The 18,032-nt window shown below is 36.8% G+C and overlaps 1 protein-coding gene across 1 annotated transcript; it reads left to right on the top strand.

Annotated features, from left to right (window-relative positions):
- The first annotated feature begins 286 nt into the window (after positions 1–286).
- LOC149237508 (MLO-like protein 9) lies at positions 287–6,113 on the top strand. Its single transcript, XM_089366832.1, has 15 exons — positions 287–415; positions 664–721; positions 1,202–1,476; positions 1,628–1,744; positions 1,876–1,936; positions 2,225–2,313; positions 2,398–2,466; positions 2,585–2,673; positions 2,805–2,854; positions 3,043–3,083; positions 3,208–3,381; positions 3,485–3,520; positions 3,679–3,746; positions 4,033–4,093; positions 5,295–6,113. The coding sequence occupies exons 1-15, from the start codon at positions 287–289 to the stop codon at positions 5,754–5,756; spliced, it is 1,779 nt and encodes a 592-aa protein (XP_089222958.1). The 3' UTR covers positions 5,757–6,113.
- Positions 6,114–18,032: the final 11,919 nt, after the last annotated feature.

Raw genomic sequence — 18,032 nt, 5'->3', positions numbered from 1 at the left:
GACTTGGATTACTTCCCCACAGACTATGCCAATTACTCGGTTCGTCCTTTGAAGTTTCCAAATCTAATGAAGCTCGTTTCTTACATGTACCAACATTATAAAATGGATAAGTTGGCAACATGTGTATTCAGAAACAGCTCCTGTACTTGCATTGAGGATTTGGGAACTGGGAAGTAGATATTGTGGTTGAGAATCAATCCTTTGTTGTTGGAATTTGTTTAAATATTGAAAATTTCTTTGAAGGTTATTGGGAAGGAGAAGAAGTTATCAGTCCTGTGAGTAGAATATGGCAGCAGGTGGAGCTAGCACTGATCGTTCCTTAGAGGAAACTCCTACTTGGGCAGTAGCTGTTGTTTGCTTGGCGTTTGTGATTATCTCCTTACTTCTGGAACAGGGTATTCATCACGTTAGCAATGTAAGGTTCTCCTTCGGTCTTAACAGTGAACTTTTCAGTTTAATTTGATGGATCTTACTTTGGTTCAGAACTCAATTTGTTTAAGCTGGTAAGACTTTTCTAAATTTTGGGTTCTTGCAGTAGTGATTATTTTGGTTATTACATGAAATGGATGTTAGAGTTGACAGAGGAAGTCATGGTAAAGGATTGTAGCAATGCAAGTCTGAATTCTGCACTAACAAACTATCCTTTTGTAACAATATTTGCAGTGGCTCTCCAGAAGAAATAAGAAGGCCCTGTATGAAGCGCTTGAAAAGCTGAAAGCAGGTAATGGATGTTTGAAACTGCTAACACCAACCATGCTGCTTGTTGTAGACTATCTCTCACAAGAATTCTGCCTAAATCATTTTATTTGAGAAAATATATCCGAAGATAGTTGTCATATGCAATTTTTGGGGGTAAATATTAAGCGCCACATCATCATGTAAATTGTATATCACTTTATTCTCATCCCATAGACAGGATGAAAAGACAGTAAACTAACCCAATGAATATTTTCCGTTCTCTTCCTTAATTAGAGGTTCTGCTAGCAGCTAAATCCCAAGGTGGTCACAAGGGTTGAGGATATATATCTGAAATTGGTGTGTTTAAATAGTACTGTTAGCTTGCTTTGGCATATTTCTAAATTGAATATTAAGCTAAAATTTCATACAGGCACTCTGAATTTTTTTAGCATTTGCTGCATTTGTGAACAAGATTTCACGTCATCTGACAAATATTGGCAAAATCCATCTTTTGGGGTTGCAGAATTGATGCTTCTTGGTTTCGTCTCGCTTCTCCTGACAGTCGGACAAAAGCCCATTTCTATGATTTGTATACCGAAAAGAATAGCTTATACTATGCTTCCGTGTAGGAAACAAAGTGATATTGATGTTGTTCAAAGACTGAAAGTAGTTAATGACCAAGGGGAGAAACACACCCGAAAGCATGTATGGGAATCCATGTTTTCTGAAAAGGAGGTCCCATGGAAGCGCCTCTTAGTTCATGCTGGAGGGGGTAATGACCACTGTAGCTCCAAAAATGTAAACACCATACCATACTCTGTTACATTTCTCTTATGCTGAAATTTTATTTTATTTGAGAAACGCCATACCATACTCTGCCACATTTACTCCGTCACGTTTCTCTTATATTGAAATTTTATTTGATAATTTGCCATTCTTTGTAATGAAGGGTAGCTATCCTCTTGTCTCCCCAACCGGCATGAACCAGCTCCATATCTTTATCTTTATGCTGGCAGTTCTCCATGTGTTTTATAGCGTCTTAACTGTGGGCCTGGCGAGAGCGAAAGTAAGTGAAAGGCTGAAACTGTTTTCGCTATCATGCAAGTTAAATTCTTCCTTCGATTTTTCTGTTTTGATATCTGCGTGCATTCAGATCCTCTGTTAAAACTGATATCTGCAAGTCCTTCTGATGCCCAGATGAGGAAGTGGAAAGCATGGGAAAAGGAAACACAAACATTGGATTATGAGTTTTCAAATGGTGAGTTCTTTTCGTTCTTCTTCAAACTGGGTTTGTCTAGGAGAGTGTTTCTTCAAGCGCCTCGATACTTACAGGTTGAAAAGTAATAAATGATGCTAGAATTGGAAACTCTGCAAATTATAATTGCGATATGCTGTCATATACGCTAATTGGGTAATGTTTTAGAGTTAAAAAGTCAAATATTAGAGAAACCCATCATCAATATTTTGGGGATTGGGTAGCTTTTTGAGGCTATTTAGAAAATTGTGTTGAGTTTTGAGCGCTTTGTTCGCTTTCTGGTTCTAGCAGATCCTGCAAGGTTCAGATTAACCCATGAAACTTCATTTGTAAGGCGTCATATCAATTTCTGGAGCCAAACACCAGTTCTTAAATGGATTGTAAGTAATTCATACTTCCATTTCTTAACTGTGAAAAATCCATTTCCATTTCAACACTAATTTTCCTTTTCCTTGGATTTGCAGGTATGTTTCTTTCGACACCTGTCAGTAACTAAAACTGATTACCTGACCTTGCGCCATGGCTTTATTATTGTAAGACCTGATATTTTAAAATTATCTTTACCATTTCATCTTGGTTATGTCTATGCCCACATCATTCATGTAACAAACCTAATTCTTGCTAAAACTTATATGTCTTTGAACTGTACAGGCTCACTTCCGTCCAAATAGCAAGTTTAATTTTCATAAATATATCAAGAGATCATTGGATGATGACTTCAAGAGGGTGGTTGGAATCAGGTTAGTGAAGATATCTCTGTTCACAAAAGATTTTGGTCTTCCAAAAAAGCTATTTTGTCATCCCCTTGGTTTTTCTGAAAACCTCCTCTTGATTTTTAACTAACACATACCCTTCACTGCGTTATCTGCAGTCCTCCCTTGTGGGCTTTTGCCGTAATTTTTTTGCTTCTCAATGTGTATAGTAAGTCTTCAATATTCTATCTCTGCCTCAAATGTCTTCATTCTGCATATTCTTACAAGGATTTTTTATTGCTGTTTAAGCTAACATCCTCTTTTTGGTTTGTTTTCATTCTGCATATTCTTACAAGGATTTTTTATTGCTGTTTAAGCTAACATCCTCTTTTTGGTTGGATTTATTTCTCTGAGCAGGGTGGTATTCATACTTTTGGCTCTCTTTAGTTCCCTTAGTTGTAAGTGCACAAAATCCTTGGACTACTATGACAGTGAGTTACTGATGGTAGGAGCTAATAATCTTGGCAACCTTTTTGATTGAGTTCCTTGGGTTTATTGTCATTTGATCTCCAAAATGCACAGATAATTTTGTTTGTTGGAACAAAGCTACAAGTTATAATAACAGAGTTGGCCTTAGAAATTCAAGGGAAGCATGCTGTAGTTAAAGGAACCCCAACTGTGCAGCCAACAAATGAACTGTTTTGGTTCAATCGCCCTCAACTTGTCCTTTTCTTGATCCATTTCACTCTTTTCCAGGTATCAAAATTGATGTGCCATTAACAAACTGTATTTCTAAATCCTGTTCACTGAGCATTTATGAGAATACCCATTACTTAGATGGTTACCTTATGTTCTGCAGAATGCTTTCCAGCTTGCTTTCTTCTTGTGGATATGGGTAAGCACTATGTTCATTCAGTAAAGAATAAATTTTTGTGTAATGATGGTAAAATTTGCAGTCTCAGGTACCCTAGATCAGTCAGTTTATACTTCTAAACTGTTTCAATTCTACCAAAGCCCTACACCATATTTACGTTTGACTTTATATGCTTGCAGCTTGAGCTTGGCCTGAAATCCTGTTTCCATGAGAGGCTTGATATCACCATAACTAGAATTGTCATTGGGTAATTATGTTTATTGTGTAAACTTATAGATTGTTGTGGTTATTTATATATTTTAGTTATCAAAGAACTCTATCTTGTCTAAAATGTAAACAGAGCTTATTCCAGTCAAACAGGCTATCATTTTAGATTTATTCTTTCCATTTCATTTTATAGTCTCAGTATTGCTGCTTTGGTTTAGTACTAGCTTATTCTAATGCAGATCAAGACTGTCTAAGGAAAATGTTTGACAGTAATCATATTTAGCATCTGATAAGGATTGCTTTGGGGTCTTTGTGTATGTACCTAGGGTTGCTGTGCAGCTTCTGTGTAGCTACATCACACTTCCACTATATGCATTGGTGACGCAGGTGAGTCTCTCGATGCTCATTGAAAATACTACCAAATTTGGGTGTTCAGAGAGGATCAAATGAACTTAAGAGCATGTTCAATTATATTAATACAAAATGGTAAAGTTACATAGCTCAAGTCTTCACTGCCAGTTTATTCATCTTATTCACTTTGTACAGAAGTTAGATATACTCAGCCATACACTACGTGATGCTTAGATATCTTACCTAGTATTTATAAAAAGGAGCGGTCTTAACTATTAGATCATTTTTATCATTTTGGCTGGAATTTCGTGATGAAAATTTTCAGGTGATCTTGGATTTTCATTGTTTAAAATGTGTTTTCAAATGCATGAATGGATTCAATGCCCTCAAAAACCCTAGAGGCATTGTGTAGATTACAAAACTCAGACTTACCCTTCTAAAAAATCCCCGCCAAATTTTGGACAAAATAGACTGGAATATATCACTGAAAATGGTAAAAAATGTCTGATAATCAGACTATGCATTTATAAAATTAATGATAAGACATCCTTTCAGAATTATTTAAACTCAAACTAGACAAATAAGTGCTGGCAAGTTTTCTTGGCGGAACAGATCATTGACTCTATTGAAACCTTCTGGTAAAACCTCGAATGAATTTTTGATACACAAATATGACGAGTCTAAAACATGCTTCCTTTTGTTTGTTCAATTATTTTTTTATAGCATTCTTGCTTATGCAAAAAAAAGTGGAGAAAAAGACACAATGATGATGCAGTTGTGTGTGGGTTTGTAGATGGATAAAGAACATCATTTTTTAGCAAGTTTTTTCTCCAAATTGTACAAGTGTTTTGTTCTGGAGAGTTGAAATAATTATTTTTTGTGTAAGCCTCATGTAGAAAGGATCACGCTTCACTCTATTGAAGCCTTGGGGTAAAATCTCAAAGGTCTTTTTGGGTTAGACAAATATAACCATTCTATAGTGTGCTTTCTTTGTTTGCTCAATTAAATTTTGTAGGATTCTTGTTTTGCCTAAAACAAGAGGAGTAAGAAACACAATGACAATGTGTGCGCGCCTGTGTTTTGATAGATGGATAGAAAGTAGCAGGCAAACTTTTGCTCCAAAATGCACAAATGTTTTGTTCTGGTGAACTTTAGCATTGTCCAAATAATTCTGCTGTGCTTAAACCTCTTGTACTGAGGATTTTTCTCTCAAAACTGTTGGGATGCTCTTGCGCAGATGGGTTCTCACATGAAAAAGGCTATATTTGAAGAACAGACAGCCAATGCCTTGAAGAGATGGCAGAAAAATGCTAAGAAAAAGGCAAAACAAAATAGAAAATCAAATCATGGTTCTCCATCAACTCATTCAACTCATTCTTCTTCTGGATACACAAGCAGATCAGGCTTGTCTTCAGGATTTCGAAGTGGGGAAACAACTCCAACCTATCGATCTTCTCCATTGCACTTGCTCCGCAGATACAAAACAGTGGGAGACATTGAAGGACTCTCTGAGATATATTATCACTCAGAACGTGAGGCATCAGATATGGAAATAGATGCATCTCCCCATCATCCTCCCCAGCACACACAGCCTGTTTCTATTACCAAGGACCAGGAGGACACAGCGGCTGCAAAACAACGAATCGTTTCAGAAGATGTAGAAATAATTAGTGAAGAATTTTCCTTTGCCGTGTTATGAATGTCTGATCCACATCAGACAAATGCTCACTTCAAAGCAGCCTGATATCCAAAATTGACTTCATAGGAATACTAGCAAATTTATTTTTAAAACTTGTAATGAAGTAATGTCTATTTTAATTCAACCAGCAATGAAGATTGGTCCCAAGACCAACAAGGCTTCAAAAAGCAGGGAAACATTCTATAACAGGAATGCAATCAACTGTAATATTTCCCAAGAAATATCATACAGGTTCATATTAAACTTTTACAGGCAGCTTGATGAGGATAAATGCCTGAACTTTGGAGGTCACAGAATACTGAAACAGAAGAAAGCTATTATAGGAAATTGATAGTGAGGAAAGAAAAATCATCATTCAAGAAATAATCAACTAGATGGTTCTCTATTAACCATTGGATTTGAACTTGTATCCTCTAGTTAGAACTTGTATGCTCTAGTTCATGACTCTTAAATTGATAAATGAGGAAAGCAAAATTATCATTCAGGAAATAAGCAATTAGATGGTTCTCCATTAACCATTGGATTTGAACTTGTATGCTCTATTGTGGTTCTAGTTCATGACTCTCTTGCGAGTGCAAAAATGAATTCTTAAAATAAGCATATGTTTTGCATTTATAATGTTTAAAAATAATGAGTGTTATGAACTTTGCACTTTAAAAATGATAAAAAGTGAATAATTATAGTTCACTCTAAGAAGAAAACATCCTTTTACCATGAATATGATTTATAAGACATCATTTAATGATCTAAGATTAGCTTTCCTTGGTACATATATAGGAGACCAAGGGTACAATGAAAGGTGGTAACCAACCTCCTAATATAATAAATAAACTAATAATGGATTCTTGTTAGAGCTTTAATATAGGGGGCCCGAGAACCTTAACATAGCCTTCCCTCCTTTTAAAAAACCTTTGCACTCAAAGCTTGTAATTGAGGGTGTTTCTTCATGAACTACACATTTTCTTAGGTAGCTTCTTCTAGAGGTATGTTCTTTCATTTGGTTTGGTATTTCATAATGGTACTACTCCAAAGAGAGAGAATGTTGGGCCATAACTTTTTTGCTTCATGAATCAACTTTCCTTCTTCATCTAATTCTGAAAGTTTTGTTTGCAATGACATGGTTTGTTCCACAACCTTTTTTAGAGAAGAGACATGAAAGACCTTATGAATGCAAGAAGGAAAATTTAATTCATACAACATTTGTAGAGTTGAGGCTTCTGTGATCCATGACAAGTTTATGATAGATTCTTCGGCGAAAATCACATGAGAAACCATTTGTCGACGCGTTCCGAACCAACCAGTGTGATTCATCGTCAGGACAAGTTGAAGAACAGATCCAGCTTAGCCTGTTTAAATAGCTAGAGCAGAGACACCAATGGTTACCTGGGCAAAAGGTTGACTTAAGGAGCAAGGTCAAATTTAGTTATATTAGGTAAAGAAAATAAATAAATATCTAAATATATAAATGATAAATTATAATATAATATAAAAAAAAAAAAAAATTATATATATATATATATATAGATATATATAGAAATATAAATTTAGTTATATCGGGTGTAAGATACATACATAAATATATAAATGAAGAAATATAAAATAATAATAAATTATTTATTTATTAATAAATATATAAATGAAGAATAATAATAAACTATTTATTTATTTATGAAAATATAAATTAATAAATATAATAGCAAAAATAAATTATTTATTTAATTTATATAAATGAAAAATAAAAATAAATATATAAATGATAAATTATAATATAATAATAAAAATAAATATATAAATTTATATATAGAAATATAGATTTAGTTATATTTATGTATGTATCTTACACCCAATATCACTAAATCTATATTTCTATATATAAATTTATATATTTATTTTTATTATTATATTATAATTTATTATTTATATATTTAGATAATTATTTTTATTTTTCATTTATATAAATTAAATAAATAATTTATTTTTGCTATTATATTTATTAATTTATATTTTCATAAATAAATAAATAGTTTATTATTATTCTTCATTTATATATTTATTAATAAATAAATAATTTATTATTATTTTATATTTCTTCATTTATATATTTATATATGTATCTTACACCCGATATAACTAAATTTATATTTATATATATATATATATATATATATATATATTTATTATTATTATATTATAATTTATCATTTATATATTTAGATATTTATTTATTTTCTTTACCTAATATAACTAAATTTGACCTTGCTCCTTAAGTCAACCTTTTGCCCAGGTAACCGTTGGTGTCTCTGCTCTAGCTATTTAAACAGGCTAAGCTGGATCTGTTCTTCAACTTGTCTTGACGATGAACCACACTGGTTGGTTCGAAACGCGTCGACAAATGGTTTCTCATGTGATTTTCGCCGAAGAATCTATCATAAATCATACAACATTTGTCTAATCCTATGAATAATCTTGTAGGGTCCATAAAATTTTGGAGCTAATTTCCGTTTCTTCTTTTGCTTGGGTGTAGATTGCTTATAAGTTTGTAGTCTCATAAATGCCCAATCACCCTCCCCAAATTGTCTCTCACTTCGATGTTGATCTACTTGCTACTTCATCATATTTTGTGCCATTTGAATGTTTTTGTTAAGAATTGTCAAAGTTTCTTTAATCTTCTCCATGTGACTCTATTGCCTATACTTTAGACTTGTCTTGTAAAAAATATGAGATACCAGGAGCTAGATATCCTTAAAGAGCCTCAAATGGGGTTAATTTAGTAGATGTATGCTACATAGTATTATACCACCATTTTGCCAAAGGAAGCCACTTCATCCATTGATATTTCTTATCTGAAGAATAACATCATAAATAACCATCTAAACATTTGTTAACTATTTGTATTTGACCATATGTTTGTGGATAATATGTTGAACTCATTGCTAGTGTTGTTCCACACATCTTCCATAATTATTTTCAAAACTTACCCTATGAATTTTAGATCTCTGTCACTTATTATCTTAGGAAGACCATGAAGTCTATAAATTTCCTTCATGAACACTTCTACAACTTGACTTGCTTTGTATGTACTTTAAATTCTGCAAAAAATGCATATTTTCTGACTCTATCAACAACCACAAAAGTGGAAGCTTCACTTTCAAATTTTGGTAATCCCTAATGAACCCTATTGATATCTCTTTTCTTATCTGATTGGGTATTTGTAATGGCTAAAGTAACCTTGGATATTTTATTCTCTTCTTTATTTCACTTACAATTTTTTGAATATCATTCTTCATTTCTTCCAAAAAAAAAAAAAAATCTAATAATTTGATATGTTTTAAGGAAACCTACATGTATTAACATGAGAGAGTCATGGAACTCCCTTAATATTTGTTGCTTCAACTTTGATGGAGGGAATGAAAATATTCAACCTTTGTTGGCACAAAAGAGTCATCATGGAGAAAAGACCCTAGGTTCAAGCGCAGAGGGCCAACAATGATCTATTGTAGCCTAGAACAACGCCGACATTTTCACCTTACCCAAAGGGTAAGGAGTCTTAGCCAAGGCTTGCCGCGACTGGAAGCAAGAAAGGTTCGTCATGGAGTCCAAGGAGCACCGACCGAAGTATCATTCGATAACAAATATATATACATTACACACATAACAAAAATAATAGCATAACAACTATTACACAGGAACTACTAAATACATGCATTTGATAGGACATTCAAAATTTTTAAAGAGTCATCACACCATTGCACCCATGCATATAGTATTCCACAACCAGTCTAGCCTTTCTTTTCTATTAACTTAACAATAAAACAATACAATATATCTTCGACATTTGCTGCAAGCAAATACAAGGAATACCCGGTTTAGACTCACGGGCTCAGTCTCAGCCTCAAGGGCCCTGCTCATCCAGGCTCCATCCTTTTGATATCGGTCTGCCACAACCAGATGTTCTCTTTCCGAATCCCACAACCTCACCAACTGACTAACCAACCTATCTTCTTTATTGGCCCTCTCCTTTTATATTCCTTTCTGCCGCCTGGACTGCTAGTTCCTACTCGACTACTCTCTCCCTCGGCTGCTCTTGCACCTTCCCACCCACTCAACTGCCTTTGTCTTCCGCTGCCACCTTGCCGCAACTCTTCCACAACTGCCTGTTCCTGCCCTGCTATCTAGCTTACTCCTCCACAATCTAACCATTGTTGCCACCCATTTCCTTCTCGTCCTTCGGTCAGCCAAAATTGATCAAAACCTTTTCAAAATTAAACAAAGGCCCCGACCCCAATTCTTTGACTCGTCCCTGGGTCAATTCATTTCGACCTCGGCCAGTCCTTCTAGTATTTCCATGGGCTCTACGGGTGGTGGCTGCACTATCAATTGTGTTGGTTCTAACAACGGTTGTGTTGGTGCTTCTTTTGCCTCAGTCATTGCTTGTGAATTGGCATCTGTTTCTACTGTACTTTCCTCCCTCTGAGGTTCCCCCGTTCCAAATGAAGGCTCCAACTCCAGAACAACGGTCGTGGTTTGTTTCCTGAATTCCCAGTACTTTTGAATGACAGTGTCCCATCTGGAGAGGATTGCATCAACGTGTTGGGTGAATGCCACAGCCAAATTTGATGTTAACTCTGTTGGTCGCTGGCTTTGCAGGTCGCTCCATTGTTTTCCACTGGAGTCATGCACCTCCTTCAGAGTTAGAACCTGCATCTGAACCGATGGTTGCAAATCTCTGATCACCTTCTTTGTCTTTGCAAACTCTTCCTCAATTTGATCGACTTGGGCCTGGATGGCATCAATCTGGTCATTGATCTTCTGTAGTTGGGTAGGATCTATACAGTCCTTCGTGCTAGCGAATAAGGTTTGTATTCACTCTCTCATTGGGTATACTGATTGATTCTTCAGCGCCACGCTTCCTGGCTAGTCATGGACTTTTCTCATCAGAGCATAGCCGTTAGCGAGGGCATCTGCTAAGGCTTGTTTCTTTGCTTGCACTTCAGCAATTTTTCCCTTAACCATCCTTGTGTAGATCTCCACTGGGTCCGGCAGTGTCGACCTCACCGTCTCCAGCTTCCTCTTCATGTCGGCGTTGGTAGCTACTAGGTTTGAGCATGTCACCTAGATGTGATCGCAACATTTTACCAGTGTGCAGGTCATGATGTCTGTCAGCGCCTCTGTGTTTGCATCAATCATTGCTGGCTATAATGAACTGAATAGTTGCATGATTTGATCAACCTGGGCTTGGAAATTTGTATTTGTTCGCTGCAGGTGATCACACTCTTTTGTTACTTCCTGCAACCGCCTTGCTTACTGCTCATGTTCCTTGACCAGATCCTCATGGATCCTTTCGGCCCTATGCATTGCTTATTGTATAAATGTAAATAATTGGGCCGACGACCAGTGCTAGAGTGTGTCGTCCTGCACTGTACTGGCTCAGGGAATTGTTGTTGTATGGGTAGGCCACTGGCGATGGATTTTTCGGAGTGGGAGGCGGGCGAATGAGCTTGTTGTGATTGTGAAGTGAATTGTTGAGTGGGTTGAATGATGTTAGGGTTCGCAACCATTGTGAGCTTTATAGGGAAAAGTGGCTGGTACGACTTAATCCTTTCTCCCTACAGAATAGTGTATAGGCTTCCTCCTTGTGGTGGGTCCGACCCAAGCATTGGTGATACAAGTGATGTTGTTGTGTATCGTTAGCAGAAGTGGTGCCCTTTTCCTGCCCATCTGACTCAACTTCTATTTCCACAGTCATTCTTTGTCGGTTTGACAAGAAGGTCTCTAACAGGGTTGCGGAGGTGGAGGTTATGTGTGGGGATGACTCCCGCGACTGATGTAAAACAGTGGAAGTGGTGGTGGGAATCTCTTCAACTATGGAGGCTGCAAAGATCGAATGCTCGACCTTGTCAGTAAGGCCGACAACCGGGGGTGGTGGAGCAATTTTCGGCTTTTTAACGGTCGCACTGCGAATAACTCATTTCTTCTTTGGCTTGGGGACCGTTGGCTGAGAGAGAGACTCGGCTACTCCCGTGATGAGTTTCATGGCCAGCGGGGTTGTGGTAGCAGGAGAGAACATGGTAGAGCCTTGAAATTGAGCAAGATAATTGCTCTCACCTAATTGTCCTTCGAAACTAGCAATTGTTTGTCTTAGCTCGAACATATTCTCCTCCATCTGAAGCACCATTGGGTGGAGGTCATCTTTGGTTGGCCGCTTCCTGATGCTCTCTGCCACATCTCCCCCTTGTGCCTGCTGCTTCAAGCCTCTTTTTTTTCAATAGATAATTGTATTTCTTGTCCGAGATTTCACAGGCCAACCTTTGCGGCCTCATTTAAAGGTCTTCGGATGGACACACCATGGTCTAAGATAGGTGTGTGCGTGTGAGGCTCCGAACCATTTCTCTTCTACGAATTCATCCAGAATAGCCTTTGGTATCCTTTCTGTTGACTTGATGGTGGCTAGCAACTGCTCGTACCAATCCTTGAAAGCTATTTCATTTATCTCTTTTGTGTTGGGGTCTCCCAATGCCCTCCATGGGTCATAGCAAAGTGTGAGCGATTATCCTTCGACAATGGTCGTCATTTCCCTTTCCTTTTCTTCATGTAATGTCTCATGGTTTTGCCTGCTATGATGTAGCAGGCAAATCTGATGTCGACCTTGTTGATCATATTGAGCTTCGCTCCTCTTCCACCCCGCTCAGTCCCATATCTTGCATAGATGTTATCTTCAGTCTGCTTCTTGGCTCTCTTAGCCCCTGACTGAAATGTTGTGCTCACTGCCTTCCCCCCTGTTGACAACCTTGTTAGACGATTAATATCATCCACATGAATGGGATACTCCTTGTCCAACCACAGTGATCCTCCATGCATCTTGCTCGCCAAAAGTTTGGTACACTGCATTGCGGTGAATTGAGTACTGAACACAGGTAAGCTTCTCAAATGGAGTAACGTCGACCTCTGTATCCCTTTGAAATTTTCCCTGACCCTGGAGGTCTTGGTGTTGTCCTCCTTTTGGATGTCCTCTGCATAAACTTCCCTTTTCAGAGCTAGGAACTGGAAACAATCCGTAAGATCATTGTCGACCAGATTCACCTTGTCATATTTGCCATATAAATTGTCGACCACCTCAATTCTTTCATCTAATGTGTCCTGTGGGACTGATACAATTCCTTTTTCCATCTCCCTTCGCCTTTGGTAAATGATTTTCACCTGAGGTTTCTCGCTTCTGCATCTCTACAACTGTTCTTTAGAGCGGACCTATAATTCTCCTACTATCTGCAATTGAAGTTCTGGAATTCCCTTCATTATCCTGCGAGTTAAGTAGCCGGACCTGACATGATGTTTCCTGACTGATTGGACCTTAGCAACTAATTACTCCGGCAACTTTCCCATGTGTTCTAGCTATACCTTGCCACTGTCGGCTGACCTGGATGTGACAACCATGATGTGCACTGGGAAAGTATAGAGTGGGCTGCATGACGTATTTCTTTTTCCATGATGGGTTTATTTCTTAACTAAATTCGTGCTTAATGGGGTTATTTAATAACTTAACAATAAAACAGTATAATATATCTTCGGCATTTGCCGCAAGAAAATACAAGGATGACCCAGTTTAGACTCCCGGGCTCGGTCTCAGCCTCTCCAGCCTTCTGATATCAATCTTCCACAACCAAATGTTCTCTTGCCGAATCCCACAACCTCACCAACTGACTAACCAACCTCTCTTCTTTACTGGCCCTCTCCTTTTATATTCCTTTCCTTTGTCTGGACTGCTAGTTCCTGCTCAGCTGCTCTTGCACCTTCCCACCCACTCGATTTCCTTTGTCTTCCGCTGCCACCTTGCCACAACTCTTTTGCAACTGCCTGTTCCTACCTTGCTATCCAGCTTACTCCTCTACAATCTAACCATTTCTACCACCCGTTTCCTTCTCATCCTTCAATCAACCAAAATTGATCAAAACCTTTTCAAAATTAAATGAAGACAAACAAATGCTAATTCACGAGCAATGATCGAGGCAAAAGAAGCACCAGCCCAGTCGTCGGTAGAACCAGCGCAGTTGACAGTGCAACCACCACCCGTAGAGCCCATGGAAATACCAGCAGGACTGACCGAGGTCAAAATGAATTGACTCAGGGACGAGTCAAAGGATTGGGGTCGGAGCCTGTTTCGTGCTTATTTGTTGACATGAAAGGGTCATCTAGGAGAAAATACCCTGAGTTCAGGTGCAGAGGGCCAACAATGATCCATTGTAGTCTAGTTGGTTAGGATACTCGACTCTCACCCACAGACTCGGGTTCATGTCCCGACAACGAAACCATTTGTTGGAACGAAAGAGTCATCAGGGAGAAAAGACCCTGGGTTTAGGCACAAAGGGCCAACAATGATCTATTGTAGTCTAGAAAAACACCGACATTTTCACATTACCCAAAGGGTAAGGAGTCTCACCCAAGGCGTGCTGCGACCAGAAGTAAGAAAGGTTCATCATGGAGTCCAAGGAGCACCGACCGAAGTATCATCCAATGACAAATATATATACATTACACGCATAATAGAAATAACAACATAACAGGTATTACACAGGAACTGCTAAATACATGCATTTGATAGGACATTCAAAATTTTTAAATAGTCATCACACGATCACACCCATGCATATAGTGTTCCGCAACCAGTCTAGCCTTTATTTTCTATTAACTTAACAATAAAATAGTACAATATATCTTTAGCATTCACCGCAAGCAAATACAAGGAATACCCGGTTTAGACTCCTAGGCTCGGTCTTAGCCTCAAGGGCGTTGTTCATCCAGGCTCTAGCCTTCTGATATCGGTCTACCACAACCATATGTTCTCTTGTCGAATCCCACAACCTTGCCAACTAACTCACCAACCTCTCTTCTTTACTGACCCTCTCCTTTTATATTCCTTTCTGCCGTCTGGACTGCTAGTTCCTTCTCGGCTACTCTCTCCCTCGGCTACTCTTGCACCTTCCCACCCACTCGGATGCCTTTGTCTTCCACTGCCACCTTGCCGCAACTCTTCCACAATTGCATGTTCCTTCCCTACTATCTAGCTTGCTCCTCTGCAATCTAACCGTTGCTACCACCAGTTTCCTTCTCGTCCTTCGGTCAGCCAAAATTGATCAAAACCTTTTCAAAATTAAACGAAGTCCCCAACAACCTTTTTACTAAAGTATATCCCTTTCCACTTTCTATTTTTCATAGAGTTCATTCCTTCCTTTATACATTGGTTTTTTTGTTTATTATTTTTGTCATTTTTCCATTCAAGGTGAGCTTCTTCCAACCATACTAAATAGAAGAAGTAATCAAATATGAACTTGAGCCTTCTTATAATCTATAAAGAACACTCATTACCACATTGTCCTTTCCCTTCTTGTAGACTATTTCAAAATCAAACCCTTGCATTTTTTCTACCCATTTCTATTGTTTTTTTATAACAATTTTTTTGCCAAAAGGTACTATAGGTTGTCATAGTCTATATGAATTTAAAGTGTCTCCCAATGAGATATTGTTGCCATTTTTTTATTGCATGTAAAATTGCTTCCATTTCCTTTTCATATGTTGATTTCACCAAATCTTTTCCTTTGAATTGTTTGCTTTCAAAAGTCAATGGTACTTCCTTCTTGCGTGAACATTACTCCAATTCCTTGTCTTGATGCATCACATTCTACTACAAATGTTTTCCCAAAATAAAGCATTACAAATACTAGTTTAGAATACATGTCATCATTTAAGAGAAATAGTGCCAAAGTAGCCTCATCATTCTATACAAATGATTTTTTCTTCAAGAAAAATGTGAGTGTGCCTGCAATGCACATATAACTCTTAATAATTTTTTGATAATATCCTATAATTCACAAAAACCCTCTATACTCTTGTTTTTCTTAAAATATAGGCCATTTTGTAATAGTTTGGTTTTTTTGTAGGTCCACCTTGACTCCTTTTTTTGAAACAATATGACCCAAATACTCTACTTCTTGTTTCCCAAAAGCACATTTGGACCTTTTTACATATAATTGATTGTTCACAAGATTTTGTAGAACTTTATCCACATGTTCAATAAGTTTTTCCTATGATTTGCTATATATAAGAATATCATCAAAGAAAACCAACACAAATTTTCTAAGATGAGAACAAAAATTCATGTTCATAAGGTTTTGAAAAATAGAAGGAGCATTAGTCAACCCAAAATGAATGATGAAGAACTCATAGTTCTCTTCATGTGTTCTAAAAGTTATTTTGGGTATTTTTTCTTTCCCTAATATGATATGGTGGTATCCTTATTCAAGATCAAGCTTTGCGAAATAAGCCACTTCATGAAGCTCACCTATTACTTCATCAATATTTGGGATAGGGAATGTATCTTTAAACGTGATTTCCTTTAGATTCTATAATTAGGACACATCCTCCAAGAATTATGCTTTTTTCACACCATTTCTATTGGAGCTAAAAATAAATTTCTACTATGTTGAATAATACTTTAATCTAGCATGTCTTAAACCATTTTCTCAATCTCCCCTTTTTGTTGATGAGGATATCTATAAGGCATTTTGTTAGGAATAATTCTAGGTATTAATTCAATTTGTCGTTCATGATCTCTAGATGGGAGCGGACCTTTGGGAAAAAACCCTATAATGTTTTTCCAAAGTTCATTTTGTTTCCTTGAGAACATTTACATATTTTTTCTTAACTTCCATATAATACAATTTAACCACAACTCCATTCCTATCTCTTTTTAGAAGATCTTCCATTCTGTGAGAGTTGATAACTTGAGAAGGTCTAAATTTTAACCCTTTGAGCTTATATTGAGTTCCTTCCAATTCAAATCTCATGAATAATTCATTATAGTTTGTAGAAATTATACCCAAAGTTCTCAACCATTGAATCCCTAAGACAACATCTACACTTCCCATTAGAATGGAATACATTGGTATTTCCAATTTATATTATGACACACCCAGTTTAATGTTGTGTCATTTTCCTGCACAATCAATACTCCCTACATTAGAAACAAAAACATGAAAAATTGTCTTTGGATATATAAAACAGTTGAGGAATTCTACCAATATTTTATTAATGAGGTTATGGGTACTACTTAAGTCAATAAGCAGTATCACCCTTTGCTTCTTCGTGTAACCAACAATCTTCAAATTTTGAGTCGCCAACGAGCCTACCAATGCATGAATAGGTATCTTTCTCCTACCTGATTTAATGTTTAGCACAATTTCCATCTGTATTTCTTGCTCTTTTAAGTCCACAAGTTTTTCCTCACTTCTTTGTGAAGATTCATCCATTTCCTCATCATCATTATTTTTCAAGGTGAACAATTTTGTTTCTTAACATTGTTCCCTTTTGACCATTTGTTGGTACAACAAAAGCATAATATTTTTTTCTTCTTTCCTCCATTTCTTTTTGTGATATTCAAGTAGGTTGAGTTATGGTTGTCTTATGAACCTCAAAACGATATATTCTTCTTATGTATGCTCACATTTCAAACTTATGTGTATCCTTATTTTTGGCTTGAATATGACAAGAAAATTGCATCACTTACATAACATTTTGCAGATGTTTAGGAAAATTTCATATTTAATGTCTTCTTTTAATCCACCCATGTAAGATTCCAACGAATTTTCAACACTTAATTTATCCACCCTTGTGCAAAAAACCTAAGATTATGAATTATAATCTCTAATATCACCAAATTGCTTGATTCTTGTCAATTGAATGAAGTAGTATTGTTCCCAAGCAATTCCATATTATGCTTCTTAGTCTCTTGTAATTAAACCCTAAGTATAATGATAAGAATAGTGCTTCCTTTTAATTACCCATTGATACGAGTGACAGGGCTTATCTCAAAGATCAAAATTGCTCTATGAATCCTTTGCTTATCATCCATCATATTATGCAATTCAAAATATTGTTCTATTGGTGCACCTAGCTAAAGACCTATTTTCCATCAGACCTTTTTAATTCAACCTTATGAAGATTCACTACTTTAGGAAACCATCCATGAGTAGATATATAAATGGAGTTAAATCCACTTGAAAAAATCTTATTATTGGCACATTGTTCCACTTGAATACCCAGTTTAGACTCCTAGGCTCGGTCTCAACCTCAAGGACGCTGTTCATCCAGGCTCCAGCCTTCTGATGACTTGTAAAAATGACCCTACATGTTGATTTCTCCAATATTTCCACTCTAAAAGCATAGAGATGGATAGTAAATAATATGATGATCTAATATACCTTCCCATTTTGGGACGATTTTTGC

The sequence above is a fragment of the Pinus tabuliformis genome, chromosome 8, assembly GCF_031772625.1.
Source record: "Pinus tabuliformis cultivar Carrire ecotype Pingquan chromosome 8, CPIR1, whole genome shotgun sequence".
NCBI classification, from domain to species: domain Eukaryota; kingdom Viridiplantae; phylum Streptophyta; class Pinopsida; order Pinales; family Pinaceae; genus Pinus; species Pinus tabuliformis.
The sequence above is the reverse complement of the archived record's forward strand: the minus strand, read 5'-3'. Positions and strand labels throughout refer to the sequence as shown.

What these genes read in the sequence shown, in the direction of transcription:
- LOC149237508 (XM_089366832.1), top strand. Translation starts at nt 287, where the DNA reads ATGGCAGCAGGTGGAGCTAGCACTGATCGTTCCTTAGAGGAAACTCCT. An exon ending in TCTCTTTAGTTCCCTTAGTT is followed by an intron (nt 3,084 to 3,207) that starts GTAAGTGCACAA and finishes CAAAATGCACAG; the next exon opens with ATAATTTTGTTTGTTGGAAC. An exon ending in ATAACTAGAATTGTCATTGG is followed by an intron (nt 3,747 to 4,032) that starts GTAATTATGTTT and finishes GTATGTACCTAG; the next exon opens with GGTTGCTGTGCAGCTTCTGT.